This window comes from Aspergillus steynii (genome assembly GCF_002849105.1).
Source record: "Aspergillus steynii IBT 23096 chromosome Unknown P170scaffold_5, whole genome shotgun sequence".
Taxonomy (NCBI): domain Eukaryota; kingdom Fungi; phylum Ascomycota; class Eurotiomycetes; order Eurotiales; family Aspergillaceae; genus Aspergillus; species Aspergillus steynii.
In genome coordinates, this window is record NW_020194402.1 from 3,171,807 (window position 1) to 3,190,739 (window position 18,933).

General features: G+C 56.2%; 9 protein-coding genes across 9 annotated transcripts; 5 read left to right on the forward strand and 4 right to left on the reverse strand.

Annotated features, from left to right (window-relative positions):
• Positions 1-23: 23 nt before the first annotated feature.
• P170DRAFT_361270 (Zn(II)2Cys6 transcription factor) lies at positions 24-2,304 on the reverse strand (the record flags this gene model as incomplete). Its single annotated transcript, XM_024844462.1, has 6 exons — positions 24-64; positions 120-205; positions 259-1,032; positions 1,090-1,321; positions 1,378-1,634; positions 1,682-2,304. The coding sequence occupies 6 exons, from the start codon at positions 2,302-2,304 to the stop codon at positions 24-26; spliced, it is 2,013 nt and encodes a 670-aa protein (XP_024703845.1).
• A 223-nt stretch (positions 2,305-2,527) lies between these two features.
• P170DRAFT_411442 (UbiD family decarboxylase) lies at positions 2,528-4,208 on the reverse strand. Its single transcript, XM_024846891.1, has 2 exons — positions 3,204-4,208; positions 2,528-3,151 (listed from the first exon to the last, which is right to left on the reverse strand). Exons 1-2 carry the CDS (start codon positions 4,176-4,178, stop codon positions 2,612-2,614), a joined length of 1,515 nt encoding a protein of 504 aa, XP_024703846.1. The 5' UTR covers positions 4,179-4,208; the 3' UTR covers positions 2,528-2,611.
• A 1,158-nt stretch (positions 4,209-5,366) lies between these two features.
• On the forward strand, positions 5,367-6,486 carry P170DRAFT_438124 (uncharacterized protein). The gene has a single exon (XM_024849516.1). The coding sequence runs from the start codon at positions 5,626-5,628 to the stop codon at positions 6,097-6,099; it is 474 nt and encodes a 157-aa protein (XP_024703847.1). The 5' UTR covers positions 5,367-5,625; the 3' UTR covers positions 6,100-6,486.
• On the forward strand, positions 6,460-7,335 carry P170DRAFT_438125 (flavin reductase family protein). Its single transcript, XM_024849517.1, has 2 exons — positions 6,460-6,581; positions 6,648-7,335. Exons 1-2 carry the CDS (start codon positions 6,528-6,530, stop codon positions 7,272-7,274), a joined length of 681 nt encoding a protein of 226 aa, XP_024703848.1. The 5' UTR covers positions 6,460-6,527; the 3' UTR covers positions 7,275-7,335.
• A 1,572-nt stretch (positions 7,336-8,907) lies between these two features.
• Positions 8,908-11,085, forward strand: P170DRAFT_359475 (putative MFS peptide transporter; the record flags this gene model as incomplete). The annotated part of the gene is made up of 6 exons (XM_024844359.1): positions 8,908-9,223; positions 9,295-9,411; positions 9,477-9,699; positions 9,757-10,125; positions 10,186-10,340; positions 10,403-11,085. 6 exons carry the CDS (start codon positions 8,908-8,910, stop codon positions 11,083-11,085), a joined length of 1,863 nt encoding a protein of 620 aa, XP_024703849.1.
• A 560-nt stretch (positions 11,086-11,645) lies between these two features.
• Positions 11,646-13,206, reverse strand: P170DRAFT_465858 (flavin-containing monooxygenase). Its single transcript, XM_024852362.1, has one exon. It carries the CDS (start codon positions 13,175-13,177, stop codon positions 11,717-11,719), a length of 1,461 nt encoding a protein of 486 aa, XP_024703850.1. The 5' UTR covers positions 13,178-13,206; the 3' UTR covers positions 11,646-11,716.
• A 457-nt stretch (positions 13,207-13,663) lies between these two features.
• Positions 13,664-14,737, forward strand: P170DRAFT_465859 (lipase/thioesterase family protein; the record flags this gene model as incomplete). The annotated part of the gene is made up of 1 exon (XM_024852363.1): positions 13,664-14,737. One exon carries the CDS (start codon positions 13,664-13,666, stop codon positions 14,735-14,737), a length of 1,074 nt encoding a protein of 357 aa, XP_024703851.1.
• Positions 14,738-15,065: 328 nt separating this feature from the next.
• Positions 15,066-16,332, reverse strand: P170DRAFT_457002 (SDR family oxidoreductase; the record flags this gene model as incomplete). Its single annotated transcript, XM_024851672.1, has 3 exons — positions 15,873-16,332; positions 15,421-15,814; positions 15,066-15,342 (listed from the first exon to the last, which is right to left on the reverse strand). Exons 1-3 carry the CDS (start codon positions 16,204-16,206, stop codon positions 15,066-15,068), a joined length of 1,005 nt encoding a protein of 334 aa, XP_024703852.1. The 5' UTR covers positions 16,207-16,332.
• A 211-nt stretch (positions 16,333-16,543) lies between these two features.
• On the forward strand, positions 16,544-18,926 carry P170DRAFT_457003 (cytochrome P450). Its single transcript, XM_024851673.1, has 4 exons — positions 16,544-17,191; positions 17,250-17,692; positions 17,772-18,156; positions 18,214-18,926. The coding sequence occupies exons 1-4, from the start codon at positions 16,997-16,999 to the stop codon at positions 18,826-18,828; spliced, it is 1,638 nt and encodes a 545-aa protein (XP_024703853.1). The 5' UTR covers positions 16,544-16,996; the 3' UTR covers positions 18,829-18,926.
• The last annotated feature ends 7 nt before the right edge of the window (positions 18,927-18,933 follow it).

An 18,933-nucleotide genomic window follows, 5' to 3' on the forward strand; every position in this document is an offset into this window, starting at 1 on the left:
CTGTGGATCCCGCGACGTCTCCATCACAGAAACCCGTTTTCCTGCGAGAAATCGAAAAGGGGCACTGCAGCATTTTATTAATCAGATGCTGTGTGCACACCGCGGTGTGGCGCACTTACCGTTCATGATCGAGTCCAGGTATGAGATCGGCGAGACTCCTGTCTGGTCCAACGATCCATAACCCTCCGGAAACACAGGGAAAAGCCTACAATTGATCTTGTCAGCTTCGGAGCGCCCCACATCATGGTGGAGACTGACTGGTTTTCTGGAAACAAGGCTTCCAAGTGATTTTCACCGGGATTGCCGTGTTCCCGGGCCTGGTCCAAGGCGTTGCCCACCGCATTGCGCAGCGTAATCAAGGCCCGGATGTGCCGTTCCGACAGCCACTGGCCATTCTGCGAGGCAGCGTTGCCCACGCTTCCCACCGACCCGGCGGCAGAGAACACCTCGATCACTCGTTGCTGCAGGTCGCGGCATTCTGCATCGTTCCGGGTTTCTTCCCAGATGCACAGCAGCAAGGTCGAGCTGAGCACTGTGTGCACCATCGACCAGCTGCGCAGCGGCACGATGCTCAGGGCCTGAAACTCCAAGAATGCTTTGGATGCGTCGACCAAGCTAATCTTGGCTCGCTCCCGGAGAATCTCATACAATGGCTCCCGCACATGAGAGCGTTTGAGTGCCGGTCGACTTAACACCGAGCTCGCTAGCGACAGGTGCATTTTCAGGGCCAGATGCTCTAGATTTTGATGCAGCGTTCGGCAGTCCTCGCGACGGCGTAGATGCGGTTGGGCACGCTGGAAGACCTCATCCAAGGAGTTTAGCATATCCAGTGCGCGAGTGACCTCCTGCACGTCCCGGTCTTCGCTAGTGGTGAGCTCCAGGGCTATCCGACACATGTAGTGCATGATTTCAGTAAAGGACAGGTCTAGTCGATTGAAAATTGTGTTATCCGGCGTCCACCCGGTAATAGAAACGACGGGAGGTCGATCGTAGCACAAGCAAAGCAGGCTATCTTGCCAAACAACCGTGAACCTACGGCAGTCAGCACCTGATGCAGATGATAAAGTCGACCACTAAATCATCGCTTACCATAATTTCCGTGCTTTCAATTGGATATATCCAGGCAGCCGCGCGGTACTTTTCTCCGTGTGCAGACCCAGCGTCTGAGCCAATCGAACGGTCGTCCCAAGCAGAGCCCATGCCGCTTCCGACTGGCCATTATTCTGCAGAGTGTTTCCCACGATCAACATGGTCTGGATGACGTCCATCGTCGGTCGGAAGAGAAAGTTGGCCAGGCGCAGAGCCTGGAACGACCGACGGGCTGATCTATTAGCACTACAGACAACTTTGATCGGACCAGGAAAGGAAAACACGAACCAAAGTCGTGGCAGATCTCTGTCCGCTGCGCATGCTCCAAATCAGAATAATGAGCACCCGCAGCCAACGTGGCAAGCAATAAGCTAATATGCCCGATCGATCGATCCGTGGCCCATTTGTCGGATATCTGGGAACCTTCTCGGAACTCCCCAGACGCGTATGCATTGAGGTATGTACACAAATCGACCTCGAACCGTTCAATATCAACCAAGATCGGGTTGAACGGGTAGGCTGAAAGACGGTAGAAATGAAAGAACCTAGCCAATGTTAGCGGGGGACCCGACCGCGCACACCCGTCACTCACTTCAGCACCTCTGTCCGCTGAGGGATAATCCGCAGCAGCTCCTTCCACCGTTCCTCTGGCGTCTTGGGGTCCATAAAAGGATAGCTACTGTAGGTATTCTGCAGGCCAAGGACGGAGCCAACCTCGTGGGCGATCGACCCGCTGGCGTCATGCGTTCGATTGCGCACAATCGAAACGACCGAGTTATCGCCCGAATAGATATACTCGTTCTCCGGTCCATCTGACGACTGGTTTCCCTGCAAAGCACTCGCAGTCTGATCCGGAGGACGCAGTTGCGAGCTCGGCGGCTGAGGTGTTGCAAAAGATCCTTCCATTTGCGATCCCGACGGCACCGCCGACTGCTGTGTCACATCCGGCCCAGACGCCCAGGTGGTCATTCCGGACGGAGGATTGAAGCTCTCCTCCCCTGCCAGACTCCGGGAGGTGGATTCTTCTACATCGTACGCGCAGATCTCCGGATGTTCGCGCCGCCGGCAGGTCTTGCACGGCTGGGTGCTGTCGCATTTCACCTTGCGTTGGCGACAGGGGTAGCAGGCTCTTTGCTCACGTTGCTTCTTGCGTTTAAGCCCCAGCACCCGGTCGATCTCCTGGCGGTTTAGATGATTGGATTGATTGGCGGCCATGGCCGATGGTTGGTCTTGGACAAATGCTTAGCAGCAGCCGATCTGCTCGGCCCTTCGGAGAGTCGCTGAGTCAGGACTGAGTCATGCGTTCGCCTGCCTGAATGCTAAGGAATCCTTCCATTGCTTGGTATGCCGATCGAACTCTTAGTATGAATCCTGACCAGAACTACGGAGTACGAGGAGTTTGAAGTGTTCGTCCGTGGTTGGTTTGTCAATTTACTCTCTGATGATGGATTGTTTCAAGCTATCTAACTCAATTCTAAATACTAATATACATTCTCAATCTAAGGAACCAAAGAAACCACATCTACTGCAGCTTGCTAAATCCCATCTTCTCCCAGTTGCTCTGCACCTTTTGCTTGAGCTCCTCTGGGTACGAAGTTTTAAAGTCGGCCGCCTCCCAGTCTCGGCCGGTGGTATACTCGGTCGGCATCAGAGCGTCCGAAACCACCTTGCCTCCCTGCGTCTTGGGGCCGTTTCCATGCCCCATATACGGCACGAGAGGGAATCCGCGGACATCCTCGTACAGAGTCTCGTCCATTCCCGGGCGACAACGCGTAGAGAACGCCCACATCACGTCCTTGCCGTCATACACGTCGATGTCGTCGCCCACCAGCACCAGACGGTGGATCGTGTATCCGGCCTTGTGGTTGAAAACGAGGTCCCCGACCTTCTTGCGGAACTCGGCCGATGTGTATTTCTGGCTGCGCAACTTGGCTGTATCGACTCGCAGAGCAACCCAGGTCACCTGGGATTCGAATGGAGCGAAGGAATCTGTGATGGGGAGGTCGTTCTGCTGACAGAGCTTTCGGATCTCAGCTGCAGCAAGGGATCCGATCATCGTGTGCTTGTTCACGTTAGTTATTTCCCCAAACATAGAGCGTAGTGCAGCAACATACCGTCTCATCGGTCAATCGTCCGCACGACGACATGGGAAGGATGGGGTTATTCCGATAGGTGATGCGGTTGACCTTGTATTTGGGACAGACATGCGCATCACCAGGGAACACATAGCCGTGCATTTCACCGAATGGGCCCTCGGGTACGCTTTCGGTGATAGACAGAGTACCCTCGAGGACGATCTCCGACGTGGCAGGAACGTACAGATCGTTCGTGTCACACTTGACCAGTTCCAAGGACGATCCGGTCATGGCGCCCACGTAGCCTGCCTCGGTCACGCCATCGGGGATTGGCATGCTGGAGGCCATGATGGCCGCGGGCGGCACACCAAAAGCCAGAGCCCACGGGACATCTCGGCCTTCCTTCTTCCACATCTCGTAGATCTGCCAGATATGCTGAGGCGGGATAACCAGGCCGGTCAGGTGCTTCTCGTCGTACACCATGGCGCGGGCGATGGACCAGTTGGTCCATGTTCCATCCGGCGACTGCACGACATGCATGCCGTAAGTCTGGATATACTTGCCGCCGTCCGACTGGTGAATGAGCGGGGCAGGCAGCTTGGTCAGGTCAATCTGACTCTCTTCAAGGACATTCTCCTTGCACGGTCCGGAGGGAAGGATTGTAGGCTGGATAGGAGGCATGCTGCTGGCAGACAGCATCTTGTCGAGAATTTCGCGCATAGAGGCGGTCGGGGGCAGAGCCAGATGGCGAGCAAGGCGGCCCCAGCGATCGGCGGAGGACTTTCTCAGGGATCCTGGGGCTCCCAGGATGCGGAAGAGGCCGTTCTGCGTGCCGATGACATTGTTGAATAGGGGGGCCTTGTCGTTGGTCTCGCAGACGAGTCGGGTGATGGCCGCCGCCTCGAGATTCGGATCGACTGGCGTATCGATCTCGACCAGGTCATCGTCCGCCTTGAGGGCGTCGACGAACGAGCGAAAGCAGAGATGAGGTTGCTGCTGCTGTTGTTCTGACATGCTTGCGAGTTGATGTTCGTTATAGAGGTGAGCTGGAGTTGAATATCGGAATCAGAGACATGCCAAAGGACGATTTATATAATTGAGACATCGTTGCAGGTCGGATCAGTCGGAACCAGAAATGGGAAATGCGAAGGATGTGTGATTCTGGAACGGACTATACAAAGTTGTGGGAATCGGGGGCTCGGGTCGGGGGCTCGGGTCGGGGGCTCGGGTCGGGGGCTCGGAGCATGAAGAACCCACCGGCCGTTTCTTCCAGTTGAGTTATTTGGACGCATCAACCGGCATCTCGGGCCAGCCAGACTTCTTGCTTCAGTACTTGTGTGTTTCTTTCTGGTACATTTTCTTGAGTCATTTCCGGTCTTTATCAGCCAATGTTCAAGACTCGCCGAGTGAAGAATTTTTTTTTTTTATATATATATATATATATATATATAAACCAAACCCCCAATTATCAATTGCTAACTATTAACTACTAGCTATTAAGCAAAGCCTATAACCCTATCTTACTAGACAGTCAGAGTGTTCTTGTCATGTTATTTAATTGACTAATGGTGTTATCTTGCATCATCTCGAGCGGGAAAAGGAGAGAAGGAACTATATATCTTGAATACTACGAGCACTCCAATAAATAGGGAATTCTACCATAAGATGGCATTGCTCGTTAAGACAACTACACCTGTTGAACCTTTCTCGCTCATAAAACTGCCCTAGGAGACATAATAAGCACTACACGTGCCCCTGTTCTAATTTCGCATCGAACAAATGATTCTTGTTTGTCGGATCACCATCCGATGAAGCAAACAGCTTGTTCTTCTGGAGTAGAGAAACCCCCAAATCAGAAGTTAACATTGAGATGTTCTTCCTTTGTCACAATATTGGTGATTCTGCACAGTCTATGGATATTTGCTAGGAACTGTCTAGAGTATTTATGCGCTGAAGACCGCCTACCTACTTCCCCTAGTTTCCAGTAGTTTTCACTCCCAATGATTCTGTTTGGGTGAGGGTGTTCAAACAGCCAGCAATCTGTTAGCAGTTGTCACGCCACTTTGGTCATTCGCTCACTCCAAAACACCGAATATTCACCGTACAGTAGCTACGTCACCGTCACCGTCACCGTGAAGGATTACCTTTATAGAATCCTTAAAGCCGCCCTTGTAGCTTCGTAACACTTTCTTTCATAACCCTTTCTGCCCTCTCTTCAGCATCACAACCCAGTGATATCCACCAAGAACGGGCGGAAGAGAGTGCCCTACCAAGAATATCAATCTTCCTTGTACTAAACCTCATTTGAGAGCCTCCTTATTGAAAATTGCGATCGGCATCCATCAGAAAAATCACAAAAAGCCAGAACCGACTGTCCACATATACCTTTGAACACGACAAGCACGGGATATTGCCTGACCTGTTCACCGGGATTCAAGATAGATTGGACGTGCTAGCAGCCATGGACGTGAACCAGATGGCACATGGCATATCCGACGTGGAAGTTTCCACCGCTACCGAGCCATCCCTGGAGGAGCTTCTCGAGAGAGCAGTTCACTCTCGACCATCGGGCTGCGGGGTGACCAACAGCAACAGTCCTCGATTCTCCACACCCGAGGAGCTGGAATACATGCAGGCGGTCGTCAAAGAGTCCCGGGAGATGGCCGCCCTCCGTGAATTTATAGTCCGGCTTTGCCCATTGTATGCCGTGCAACTCGTGGAAATCGAGTTTGGATTGGAGGTGAATCGGCACACGGGCTACTGTCCCACTGTATGCATGACGACGCGCGAGGACGTCTCTGCTTGGGTTCGAAAGGACGTCAAGGAATTGGTTCTGCGGATGCTACACCTGATGGATCTCGACGCCTGCGGATATCAGGCTCTTGTCATTTCCGAGACGGAGGAGCGAAAGAGGGTAGCAGCTTTTCTTGTCTGAGTGGCAGTTTTGTTTTGCCGGGTTTGCATGGCCTGCTCGTCTTGGTGGCGATTCAACGGCGGCGTTATTATGGGATGTGCTAGGTGCCGGACTTGTCAATTGGGTCGGATTTTCTTTATGAGGGTGGTTTGATGTATTATGATAATGGGATGGATAACTTATGACAAATGACCTGGAACCGAGAGAGTGGTATAGTTTGTGGCTCGGGCGCTCGGTCTCCACGAGTGGGACTGGTGGGACTCGGAACGTTTTGTCGGGAGTTGGAGAGGGGGCGACTTGGATGCACCATGGTCTTTGTACAACAATCGAGTCTTGATTTAATCCCCGAATCCCCCAGGAATAATAAAGTCAAAGGTGGCACACAAGTGATCATTCCGTGTAACACGCAGAGAGTATCCAACGCTACCCTACCACAATCAGCTGTCAGTATGTATTACGAGCCCGGCATAACCGAACACAATCTCCCGCGGGACCCTTTCAAGGTGAGCAACGAGCCATGGCAGAACAACAAGACGGGCAAGATGATCGAGAGCTAAACAGAGTCAAAGGCATGTGTCATCCCGCGACCCATCGGGTGGATCTCGACGCAGAGCAAGGACGGCCAAGCCAACCTGGCGCCGTACTCGCAATTCAACAACCTCACGTTTGACCCGCCATACGTGATGTTCTCGTCCAACCAGACGGTCGATGGCAGCCGCAAGGACACGGTGGTCAACGCCGAGGCGACGGGCGAGTTCGTCTGGAACCTGGCCACCTGGGATCTTCGCGAGGCGGTCAACGTGTCGGCGCAGCAGTTCCCCTACGGAGTCGACGAGTTCGAACGGGCGGGGGTGCACAAGGAGCGCGCCCGACTGGTCGACGTGCCCATGGTGCAAGAATCCCCCGTGAAGTTCGAGTGTCGCTACCACTCCACCGTGCGGCTACCCGGAAACCCGCCCATGGGCACGGTGGACGTGGTCATCGCGCGGGTGGTGGCCGTCCATATCAAGGACGAAGTGCTGACGGACGGCATCCTGGACGTGCGTAAGACGCAGCCGATCGCGCGGTGCGGGTACTACCAGTACGCGGTGGTGCGCGACACGTTCGACATGCAGATTCCGGGCATGGGAGAGGTGATGTTCGGGCTGGAAGGCAATGCACGGAAGAATCGAACGTTCGGAGATAAAGTCGAATGAGCTGCAGGGTCTTGGATCGGGAACGACCACCATTGGATGATAGATCGATAGACAGATAGCGCGTTATCACCCTCGTGATCGAGGAGGACGGAGGGGGCGAGAATAAAGCGAATTCTGCGTTCCGGTTGGTCGCGCTTCACGAGTGCTCGATTCTCGAATATCTCCGACCGAGCCCTTTTGCGGCCTAGGCTGCCCCCCTTGGCGTTAGGCTTGACTCGGTGGCCAATATTTAATTTGCGTCTCGATCCTGAACCCTGCGAGGAGCTATCAGAGCAGTTTCTGTTAATAATAGCGCGTTACTAATGCACGGTCATCTACGGGGTAACCTGGACAGCTCCCTGTCCTCCCCCCTTTCCCCAGGAACCCTATGGGAACGACTCGACTCGAGTGTCGCGGTGGCAATTGGCAACTGGGAGCTGGCAACTGGGATAGGCCCCGGAGTCGGGCATCGTTGCACCTGGCGCATGCGACCCGGGACTGGGATCATATCGGATCATGAGGTGAACGGGACAGAAGGGCCCGATAGAGCGATATCAAGGGTCCGATTGATGATTGATATGGGCGGGTGGAGTCGGATATTTGCTGGTGCAGCTAGCAGCGATAGTGATATGGCGGCGAGATGGCGCGATGGAGGCCCGGCGGGCGTCCAGCTCTGGGCCCGGTTGGCAGAGGGCAAGACCGACGGTCGGATCGCCTTTTCCTCCAACGTCGCATTTTCCGCCAGACCACCGACCGGCCAAACCGAATCCGGGGGAGGGACTCAACCACATGGCCTCAGGCAAAGCTGGGTGTCTCGCCCGGTCCGCCGCCGCTGATTGGCTCCCCTCCTATCAGCCAAGCTCTAGGGTTGCACTCGAGTCGACCAGCCAAGGGCCGTGCCAAGCCCCGTGCTTATTTCCGCCACTGCGCGGCCAGCCAATGCGCGCCCGGCCCCGACGCCCCCCAAGCCCCCGCCAAGCCGCGCTAAACCGCGTTGGCCGCCTCCGCTTATCAGGGCAGCCGAGGGATGCTGCGAATGGCTGCCAGACTCTTCTGAAGGTAGGCGACTGATAAGTCGGTTGGGCCCGAAGCCTAGCAGGATCTAGCGGATCTAGCACGCTTCTGGCCGTCCCCCAATAGAACTACCTATAGGAAAATATTCAATCAGAATTTGAATCGCAGTCCCTGCGGCTACGACCGGCCATACCTTCTGCGTCGGCCCTAGAGTCGATATGGAAGGTTCACTGCGTCCCCCGGTCGGTGGCCACGGTGGTGCAATCCGGCGCGACGCTAGCCTGGCTCCATGCCAGATAGCAGGGACTGTTGATAATTTCCATTTTTTATATTAATTCCGCCGTCGGCTGGGCCTCCCCATTGGGTATGTGTTGTGGCACGCGATAACCAGCCCGAATTGCTAGCTGCGGCCGCCGTTCTTGGATGCTCGTTCGTCTCTCTCTCTTGTCCCACCCCCCGACTCCCTCGACCTCGACGGGCTATTAAAGCCGCCTCTCGTCCGCCGCCTCTGTCGCCTCTTCCTCCCCTTCTCTTCTCTTCCCTTCCTTCACTCCAGACGACTCCACACCTCCCCTCCTCCTGCTTGTAGATCCGGTCGTTGCTACCCGAGGATCTCTCGTCGGTCTGTCGCTGCTGCGCCATGAATTCCTCCGACCCCGCCGATGTCATGGAGGTCGCCAAATCCCAGGTGGCCGCCCACGACGCGCATCTGAATGAGAAGAAGTCGTTGGACAAGGAGCTGGCCATCTCGCCCAGCATTCAAGAAATCCCCGGTTCCAAGGAGGTGGGCGGCTCGTCGACCGGAGGTGAAGATGCTCATCTAAACCTCGAGCTTCCCACCGATGCGGAACTGAACGAGCTGCGTCGCGTGGCGGGTCCCATTCCCTGGACTGCCTATACCGTGGCTTTCGTCGAACTCTGCGAGCGTTTCTCCTACTACGGAACCACCGCGGTTTGTATGTCATTCCAAAGTCCCTTCCCCTCGCTCGTCGAGAAGAGATGCGCTAACCATGGGATTGCCGTCCAGTCGTCAACTTTATTCAGCGCCCCCTGCCTGAAGGTTCCACCACCGGTGCCGGTTACGATCACAGCGTGCCCGGAGCTCTGGGGATGGGTCAGCAGGCCTCGACCGGTCTGACTCTGTGTGAGTACCACGACTTTCTGGGACAACGGAGAATCGTCGTTTTTCTAACAAATGAATGCGCACAGTCAACTCCTTCTGGTCGTATGTCATGCCGCTTGTCGGTGCCTACGTGGCCGATCAACACCTGGGACGTTTCAACACCATCATGTGGTCGATCGCGGCCGCCCTGCTCGGTCACACTATTCTTATCATCTCGTCCATCCCTCAAGTCATCTCCAACCCTAACGGTGCCATTGGATGCTTCGCCGTCGGTCTCATTATCATGGGTGTGGGTACGGGTGGTTTCAAGTAAGTGCCGGTGCGCAGTGGAGTCGATGGGACGGCAACACTAACTCCGGAGAATAGGTCCAACATCTCCACCTTGATCGCGGAACAATATCGCCAGGACCACGCCTACATCAAGACGCTGAAGTCGGGCGAGCGTGTCATCGTGGACCCCGCCGCCACTGTGTCGCGTATCTACCTGTACTTCTACATGATGATCAACATCGGCTCCATCCTGGGTCAGGTCAGCATGGTGTACGCGGAGAAATACGTCGGATTCTGGCTGTCGTTCTTCCTGCCCACCTGCCTGTTCATGTGCTGCCCCACGGTGCTGTTCCTCTGCCGCAACAACTACAACCACGTCAAGCCGACCGGTTCCGTGTACCTGCAGGCCTTCCGCACCTGGAAGATGGCCATGCACGGACGCTGGTCGCTGAACCCTGCCCGCATGTGAGTTGCTTTCCTACTTTCAAGCGGATAGGGAATGGATCACTAATCTAATCGACACAGGTTTATCAAGAACCCTACTCCTTTCTGGGAGCCCGTCAAGCCCTCCGCTTTGGGTGCCAACAAGCCCGCATGGATGGTCTTTGACGACGAGTGGGTCGACGAGGTGGCTCGTGGTCTCAAGGCCTGCACGGTGTTCCTGTGGTACCCGCTTTACTGTAAGTTCCCCCACATTTACCGCATGAATTTTCCAACGGGAAAGCTGATTGGCAATAACCAGGGCTGGCATACAACCAGATGTTGAACAACTTGACCTCGCAAGCCGCCACCATGAGACTGGGCGGCGTCCCCAACGACATCATCAACAACCTTAACCCCCTGTCGCTGATCATCGCCATCCCCATCATGGACCAGGTCATCTACCCGGGACTGCGCCGCATGGGCATCAAGTTCACCCCGCTGAAGCGTATCACGGCCGGTTTCATGATGGCCGCGCTGTCCATGGTGGCCGCCGCCGTGACGCAGCACTACATCTACGAGCTGGGCGACTGCGGCAAGGAAGCCAACTACTGCCTGGACGAGGAGGGCAAGCACTCGCCCATCTCCGTCTGGGTTCAGGCCCTGACGTACGTGCTGGGCGGTATCTCTGAGATCTTCGCCTCCGTCACCTCGCTGGAGTACGCGTTCACCAAGGCACCCCGCAACATGCGTTCGCTGGTGCAGGCTGTCGCACTGTTCATGAACGCCATCTCCTCGGCCATCGGACAGGCGTTCGTCAGTCTGTCGGTCGACCCTCTGCTCGTGTGGAACTACACCGTCGTGGCCATCCTGGCGTTCGTCGGTGGTGTCGGCTTCTGGATTACCAACTACAAGCTGGACCGCGAGGAAGATCGCCTGAACAACCTGAAGCAGAGTCGCTACCAGGGATCGGGGCTGAAGGCGGACGAGGAGTCGGCGCGGTAGTTTCTTTTCTTTTCCTTTTCCCTCCCCTCTTTTGTTCTAATTGTCATGTGACGAAGAATCCGATGTGAAGAATCGAGACGGATTACGCCGGTATGCTGGATAATATGTAATAAAATGGATAATTCCCCATGGACATACGAGTCTACATCTCTCTTCTGGGTACAACCTTCAAACTGCGTATGCGTAGTAGCCACCAATGATCTCCATCCTATCAGAACGAGAGGAATAGAAATAGCCATGAATATCCGATCTCCCAACATTTAGTGACCAACATTTTGTTCCCGTTCCTTGGGCCAAAGTCTAACCCCGCACGGCGCCAGGATTTCCCCGGAAAAGAAAAAAAGGGGGGAGATTAGAGTTCCGCCACCCTCGGGTCGTCGCAGAGTGGAAGCATTCGATGTGTCAAGGAAACCGTCATTCTTAGCGCATCTTTAAATAAACACGGAGGCGGAGTCTGGAGCGAGCCGGCGGAAGGTTACATTCACTAGGGATAAGCATGGTCGTATATTGTAATCATATTGTATCATATACCATAACGGATCATCCGAACAAAGCATTATCAGGGGGAAATAAAGTACAATGAAAAGCAACGCCAAATCAGATAATATCAGTCTCGGTGCAACCCATATCATCAGGCCAGCTTCTTCGTCTCCCCTGTGAACTCCATCCCCTCGTCAATCCGCCCCTTCTGCGCAAAGCTGATGTCGTCGAGGTAGTTGTCCCGCGGGACCCAGGGGCCGCGATCCGCCGTCTTGGGCAGGCTCTCCTCTGCGGTGGTCACGTACGTTGACTTAAGATTGAGCAGTCGGCGTGGCTGCATGGACGCTCGCTGCGCGGCGTCGAGGCGCGGCACGGCGGCCTTCGCGCCGCGCTCGTCCAGCTCGCGCAACAGTCGCGTTACGAAGTGGGCGGTTGCGTCGGCGCCTAGCGTCCACGAGGCGTTGGTGTAGCCGATGATGCACACCGTGTTGGGCACGTCTTGCAGCATCATCCCGCGCCAAAGGTACTTCTCGGGGATGTGCTGCGGCACGCCGTCGACCGTCAGCGACGCCCCGCCAGCGATCTGCAGCCGCAGACCCGTCGCCGTGACGATGATGTCGGCGTCCAGCGTCTCGCCCGAGTTCAGCTCGATGCCCGTCGGCGTAACCTGCCGGATGGTGTCCGTCTTGACGTCGGCGCGGCCGGTGTGCAGGCTTTGGAAGAAGTCGCCGTCGGGCGACACGCAGAGCCGCTGGTCCCAGGGGTTGTAGCGCGGACGGAAATGCGGGTCGAAGGGGACGTGGGCGGGCAGTTGGCGGGTAACGTTGCGGCGGAGGATCCAGCGGGCCACGGAGGGCAGAGCTTGGCAGAAGAGGAAGAACAAGCGCGAGGTGATCATCCAGTTGATGCGCTGCAGACGACGGAAGAAATTTGTGGGGAGGAAGTAGCTGAGCAAGGGGTGCTTCCTGTTCGGCAACGACAGGATATAGGTCGGACTGCGCTGCAGCATCGTGACGTGCGCCGCCTTCTTGGCCATGTTCGGCAGCAGGGTGATGGCGGTGGCGCCGCTGCCGATGATGACCACCTTCTTGTCGGTGTAGTCGAGGTCCTCGGGCCAGAATTGAGGGTGAATGGTCTGCCCCTGGAAGGAGTCGAGGTTGGGGATGTCGGCCTCCAGCGGCCGGTGGTAGTCGTAGTAGCCGGTGCCGAGCACCAGGAAGCGCGTCGTCAGGGACTGCGTGTGCCCGTCGTGGTCGACACTCAGCGACCAGTTTTGGTCGGCGGACGACCAGTCGGCACCCAGCAGCTGGTGCTGGAAGCGGATCTTCTTGTCGATGCCATGTTTCTCGGCGGCGTTGTGCAGGTACTGCTTGAGCAGCCGGCCGTCCGCGATGGGACACCCTTGGTCCCAGGGGTGCCACTCGAACCCGAAGGTGAACAGGTCCGAGTCGGATCGGATGCCTGGGTAGCGGAAGAGATCCCAGGTGCCACCTAAGTTGTTGCGAGCTTCAAGGATGGCATATCGCAAATTGGGGTGTTGAGACTGGAGTCGGTAGGCGGCGTTGATGCCAGAGATGCCCGCACCGACGATGATCACGTCGAAGTCTTCCATGATTGGTTTGCAGATGGATCAATTGTGAGGAGACAAGTGCAGGGGGATGACGAACAGGAAGGGGGGGAGCAGAGGAGGGCATTTTTATACAGGGATGGAGCGAGAGACGAAGCATCCCAAGATTCGAGAAGAAAGCAGGACACATGCCTCGGCTGCCCGAAACGGAAAGGGTCGCGAGGGGAGTCCGGGGCAGACCGAGGGAAAAGGGGGATTATTATACCGAAGATTGGGAACCCGACAGGGCCCAAGAATGCGAGGCGAAGATCCCACGAGATGAAGCGAGCGGATCGACGCGCTCAAGAAGCAGCCAAAGGATCCACCGGGCCATCCCTGCCCGATGCGGCAACCCTTGCGAACTCACATGTTCGCGCCAAACCCTACCTTGCGATGCTTCATCTTGCGCCTTATATACCCTCTGCCTGTGCGATGTGTGATGTGTACCCCCGCCCATCACACATGTCCCACCCTCCTTCCATCCTGCCCACCATGCTGTCCCTTGCCGAAAAGCTAGATTTCGTGCCCGCCCTGCTCTCCGTCATCCTGACCGTTGCCTGGGCCATTGTCTCCGGCCTCTGGCGCTCGTCCGCCCATCCTCCCACTTTCCTCCTCCATGTAGGTTACGCTGCATTTCGCAAGGCGACTGCCCGCTTGTCGGTGGCACAGATGCAAGCGGTGCTGCCGCCCTCCAACCGCATCTACGAGCGCTACGTGCGCCGCTCGCGCATCGCCCCGGACACTGTGACCCTGCCGCACGGCGCTCTGGGCCATTGGATCGGGTCGCGCAAGGCTTCCTCTGCCTCCTCCACCGATGTCAAAGTCTTGGTGTGGTTCCACGGCGGCGGGTTCGCCCTGCCCGCCAATATCGGCTACTTCCACTTCTTTGAGCGCCTGATCGCCGACGCCCAGCGCACCGGGAAGTCCCTGGCCGTCTTCAGCCTCACCTACACGCTGGCGCCCCAGGCCACATATCCCACGCAGCTGCGCCAGGCCGTCGAGGCCGTGCGCTACGTGCTGGACCAAGACTACGCACCCGCGCAGATCCTCCTGGGCGGCGACTCCGCCGGCGGAAACCTCGTCGGCGGCGTGCTGTCTCATCTGGCGCATACGCATCCCGCGATCGCCCCCGTGTTGCTGCCTAACGACGCCCCTCTAGCCGGGGCCGTCATGATTGCCCCCTGGGTCAGCATGAATACCGACTATACGGGCGAGGAGATCGACTCGCGCGGCGATCTCATTACCCCCGCGGTGGCGGGTCCCTGGGCCAGTGCGTATCTGGGCACCGCGACGCGGGACTTCTATACCGATCTGTCGACGGCGCCGACAGAGTGGTATGCCAAGTTCCCCGTGGAAAAGGTGCTGGTGTGTGCCGGCGGCAGTGAGATCCTGTTGCCGATTATCAAGGAGTTCGTGGAGAAGTTCAGCCAGGGGTTCGAGCGGGTGGAGTTCTGCATCGGCGAGAGGGAGGGTCATGTGGCGCCGATTTATAATCTGCATCTGGGGGATCAGACGGAGACGGCGCAGGGGAAGAGAGTGAAGAGTTGGTTGAGGGAGGTATTATAATGGGTGTAGTATGTATGTATATCTGTGCATTTCGAAAGTATATATTTTGCAGTATTTTGTCAATACTACTACTAAACTTGATCTTTTATGCTTCATTGGCCTGGGTGAAGATATTTAATAGTAAATTGATACAATAAGGGCATACTATGTGGCCCGAACAGTTACAAACATAATGCAGAGAACTGATAGTCCGCCGACACGGGATCTATACCGTCAATGATATAATCAAATCCGTAATTAGGAGTATCACATGGAATGACAAAACACAAGATATTATAATCAATACAACTCATTAAACTCATGAATCCTATATACATAATTCGAATGATTACAATGCCTGCGCCGCCTGCCACTCGCGCAATCGCTTCAGATTCTTCGACCCGGTATTCCGCGCGGCGTCCTGCAGCCACGACGGGAAAGCGCGCACCAGCGAAATGGGCGTGAGATGGTTGGGCAGGATGACCTGGCCGCTGCTCTGCGTCAGGATCTGCTTGACCACGGCGGCTGACACCATCTCGGGGGTCAAGACGGGCTGGCGGAATTGCTTTCCGGCATCGGTCAACTGCTTGATCATAGGAGTGCGCACCCAGAGGGGATGGATCACGCTGCACCATTTGTCAGTTTATCTCTCTCTCTCTCTCTCTCTCTCGGTCTGGTTCGACAGGCTATGGGGAGAAACTCACCTAGTGCGCACCTTTGGCGCGTTATACCAGAACCGCAGCTCCTGGCCCAATCCCTCGTGGAAGGCGAGCGCACTGGCCTTGGAGCAGCAGTAATCAACCATCTCGCCCTGTGCGACGAAGCTGGCCATACTTGCAATGGTGATGACGTGGCCGTGGTTCTGCTTCACCATGCTGGGCAGGAACTCGCGCACCATGAGGAAGTGCGAGATGGTGTTGACCTCGAAGGTCTGGCGGATCTTGGCCTCGGTCTCCTCAAGGATGGTGCCGTCGTTGCCCACGCCCGCGTTGTTCACCAGCACCGTGGGATCGCCGTGCGCCGAGCGGATCTTGTCGGCGACGGCAGCGATGCTGGCCGAGGAGGTGATGTCGGCCTTGTAGAAGGTGGCATTGGTGGCTGGATGGGCCTGTTAGCTAGGGGGTTTTTCTCTGAACCAGCAAAGACAGCGACTCACGGAGTTTACTAGAGGGTTCCTGGATGTCCAGAATAACGATGCGCACGCCCGTCGGCGCCAGATCATCCACGATCTGCTTGCCGATACCGCTGCACCCGCCGGTGATGAGCACCAGCTCGCGCGCAGGCTGCCAGGGTCCGGCACCCTGCCAGTTATTGGCCGTCCATCGCGTCAGAGCGCGATTGGCGTGGCGCGCGACGCCCAGTCCGACCAACACGGCCAGCGCCTTGGGCACGACGGGGTGCAAAACAACACTTTGCGCCTCGGGGGGCAGATGCGACAGAGCCGTCTGACCCCACTGGCGGAGAAACTGAAGAGATTGATCGAGAGACATGGTGAATAATGCGTTTGGTTTGCCAGGCCAGAGAGAAGCATGGGCGGGTTTAGCCGGATAGATATACGAAGGTTAAGCGGAGTTCATGGCCGAGGTTCTCACATGGTGGAACTGCACGTATCCGAGCTTGAGGAACTGAAGTCTGAAGAAGTTGATGATTGACATGGTGGAACTCCTGACCTTCCGGCTGTTCGACTCTTCCTCGCACTGACGGAGTAAAGTAGTGGCATCGCACTTTACCCGAGCGGGAAAGGGTTGCGAGGGTCGATCGGCATTTTGGAGCGAAGGAACCGTTGGATCGTCTGCAATTTTTGGAGCTTCTGTGGCCTCGGTGGAGCCGGTGGGGGGTCGACTGAAATAATGAACTTCATGAAGATTGAAGCCATTTCAGGGCCATCTGGGGCTTGCGAGGTCACATGCCTCGCACTCGTTGCCGTTCTCGACTTGAACCCCCTTTCTTGCCTTCTCTCTCGCATCCGTCCAAGATCCATCCATCATCCATCCATCATTCATCCACACGCCCCCTCGATCCCTGCGTCATGCCATCCAGACACATGGTCTCGAATCCGTCCTCGCGGCTTGTCGGCGAATATTCCACTCTGCCTCCTCATCCCCAGCCGAGGTCAGCGCCGTCGATCCGTGGGGCCCCAGGCTGCCGCTAATCTAATGAGAATGTCAGAATAATATGACCCATTTATGAGACGGGGAATATTAGAATTGGTTCTCTCCCCCTCCCCCTTTACCCCGGATTCTCATTCCCTCGGTTTATCTCGTCCGCGATTTGTCTATCATGGACCAGTTGCTGCTACTCGTGGCCTTCTCTCTGCTCGAAGGGTACCTCCTGCAACGATCGATCTTTCTCGATGTTGCATTTCGCACCCTCTGTCTGGCATCCTTCGGCCTGAACCTGGTCCTCCTGGGGATCTGGAATGTCCTCATCTACCCCATTTTCGTGACGCCTTTGCGCCATCTGCCGACGCTCGGCGTAAGTCCTGTTCTCTTCTTCGAGTTTCAACCGTCAACATCCATTAATACAAAACTAGGGCAACCTCAATCACTTCCGCATTCTCCTCGACGAGCCACGCGGTCGCCTACCGCTGGAATGGATGAAAACCATCCCCAATGAGGGCCTCATTCATTTCCGCGACTTTCTGAACCGCAGCCACCTGCTGGTCACTAACCATCAGGCCCTGCTGGACATCATGAGCACGCACACCTACGACTTCGAGAAGCCTTGGCGCGCCCGCGACTTCCTAGCTCGCATCATTGGCTTTGGCCTGATCCTGTCTGAAGGTGGTACCCATAAGAAGCAACGCAAGGCGCTGACCCCCTCGTTCCATGTCAAGAATATTCGCGCCCTGTATTCGCTGATGTGGGAGAAGACGGGCTTGCTGATGGACGAGCTGGAGAAAGAAATGCGACTGAGCCCGATGGAGGGGGCTATGTCCGACCGTGAGGGGAAGATTGAGATGAGCGTGTGGGCCAGGTATGTACATGTCTTTGAGCTGGCTGACACGCCTTGCGTCCAAATGACGAGATCCGGGACTTATGCTGATCTGAGACAGTCGTCTCACTCTCGACATCATTGGCCCCGCCGCCATGGGTCGCGATTTCCGCTCCCTGCAGAACCCTGAGAATAAGGTCGCCGACAGCTTCTTGGCCATCCTGGAACCCACTACGGAGAAGATGGTCTTCCTGGCCGTCAACTTCGTGCTGCCGCAGTGGTTCGCCCGCCATATTCCTTGGCACCCGAATCGCGTCGTCGATCATGAAGTTGGGTTCTTGCGCAATCTCTGCAAGGATATCGTGCATGAGAAGCGCGCCGCTATGACAGCCAGCAGCACCACAGCCAAGGAGCTCGAAGCTGATATCCTGGGCTCAATGATGCTGGGTGGCGATTTTACGGACGAAGAGCTGGTCGATCAGATGCTGACATTTTTGGCAGCGGGGGTACGTCCAATTCCGTCATCATTTGTGGGAAGTTCGATTGGCTGACTTGATATACAGCACGAAACCACTGCCAGTGCCTTCACCTGGGCCTGCTATCTGCTCACCCTGCACCCGGAAATTCAAGACCGCCTTCGCGAGGAGATCCGCCAAAGGATTCGCTCGGGATCCCACCCCATCACCTGGTCGGATTTGGAGTCTATGCCCCTGCTCAACGGCGTCTGCCAGGAAGTTCTGCGCCTGTACCCGACGGTCCCGGTGACGCTGCGCGAATCAATCCGCGACAGCACTCTGGCGGGAAAACACGTTCCGAAGGGTACGCGTATCATCCTCTGCCCCTACGCCATCAACCGGTCGCCGGAGTTCTGGGGCGACGACGGCGAGACTTTTCGGCCCGAGCGCTGGATCGATACGGACAAGAATGGACAGGCCATCGTCAATCATACGGGCGGCGCCTCAACCAACTTCGCCCAAATCACCTTCTTGCATGGCCAGCGCGCGTGTATTGGAAAGGACTTTGCGCGCGCGGAGCTGCGCTGCGCGGTGGCCGGCGTTGTTGGCCGGTTTCAGTTTGAGATGCAGGATCCCAAGCAAAAGATTCATATTGCCGGTGCCGTGACTACGAAGCCCGTCGAGGGGATGCATTTGAGAATGAGAAGAGTGGATGGTTGGTGAGGTTTGTCTTTTCGATTCTACTTGATGGCATGTTATGATGGATTTGTATAATGACTATATGACTTTTTCGGCTGGGTAATGTAATAGTTCAATTTGATCCATTCT

Coding starts and splice junctions, on each gene's coding strand:
- P170DRAFT_411442 (XM_024846891.1), bottom strand. CDS start 4,178: ATGTCAGAACAACAGCAGCAGCAACCTCATCTCTGCTTTCGCTCGTTC. Junction 3,152..3,203: donor GACGATTGACCGATGAGACG/GTATGTTGCTGC, acceptor AACGTGAACAAG/CACACGATGATCGGATCCCT.
- P170DRAFT_465858 (XM_024852362.1), bottom strand. CDS start 13,177: ATGGAAGACTTCGACGTGATCATCGTCGGTGCGGGCATCTCTGGCATC.
- P170DRAFT_457003 (XM_024851673.1), top strand. CDS start 16,997: ATGGACCAGTTGCTGCTACTCGTGGCCTTCTCTCTGCTCGAAGGGTAC. Junction 17,192..17,249: donor GCCATCTGCCGACGCTCGGC/GTAAGTCCTGTT, acceptor ATACAAAACTAG/GGCAACCTCAATCACTTCCG. Junction 17,693..17,771: donor GAGATGAGCGTGTGGGCCAG/GTATGTACATGT, acceptor GATCTGAGACAG/TCGTCTCACTCTCGACATCA.
- P170DRAFT_438125 (XM_024849517.1), top strand. CDS start 6,528: ATGTATTACGAGCCCGGCATAACCGAACACAATCTCCCGCGGGACCCT. Junction 6,582..6,647: donor TCCCGCGGGACCCTTTCAAG/GTGAGCAACGAG, acceptor ACAGAGTCAAAG/GCATGTGTCATCCCGCGACC.
- P170DRAFT_438124 (XM_024849516.1), top strand. CDS start 5,626: ATGGACGTGAACCAGATGGCACATGGCATATCCGACGTGGAAGTTTCC.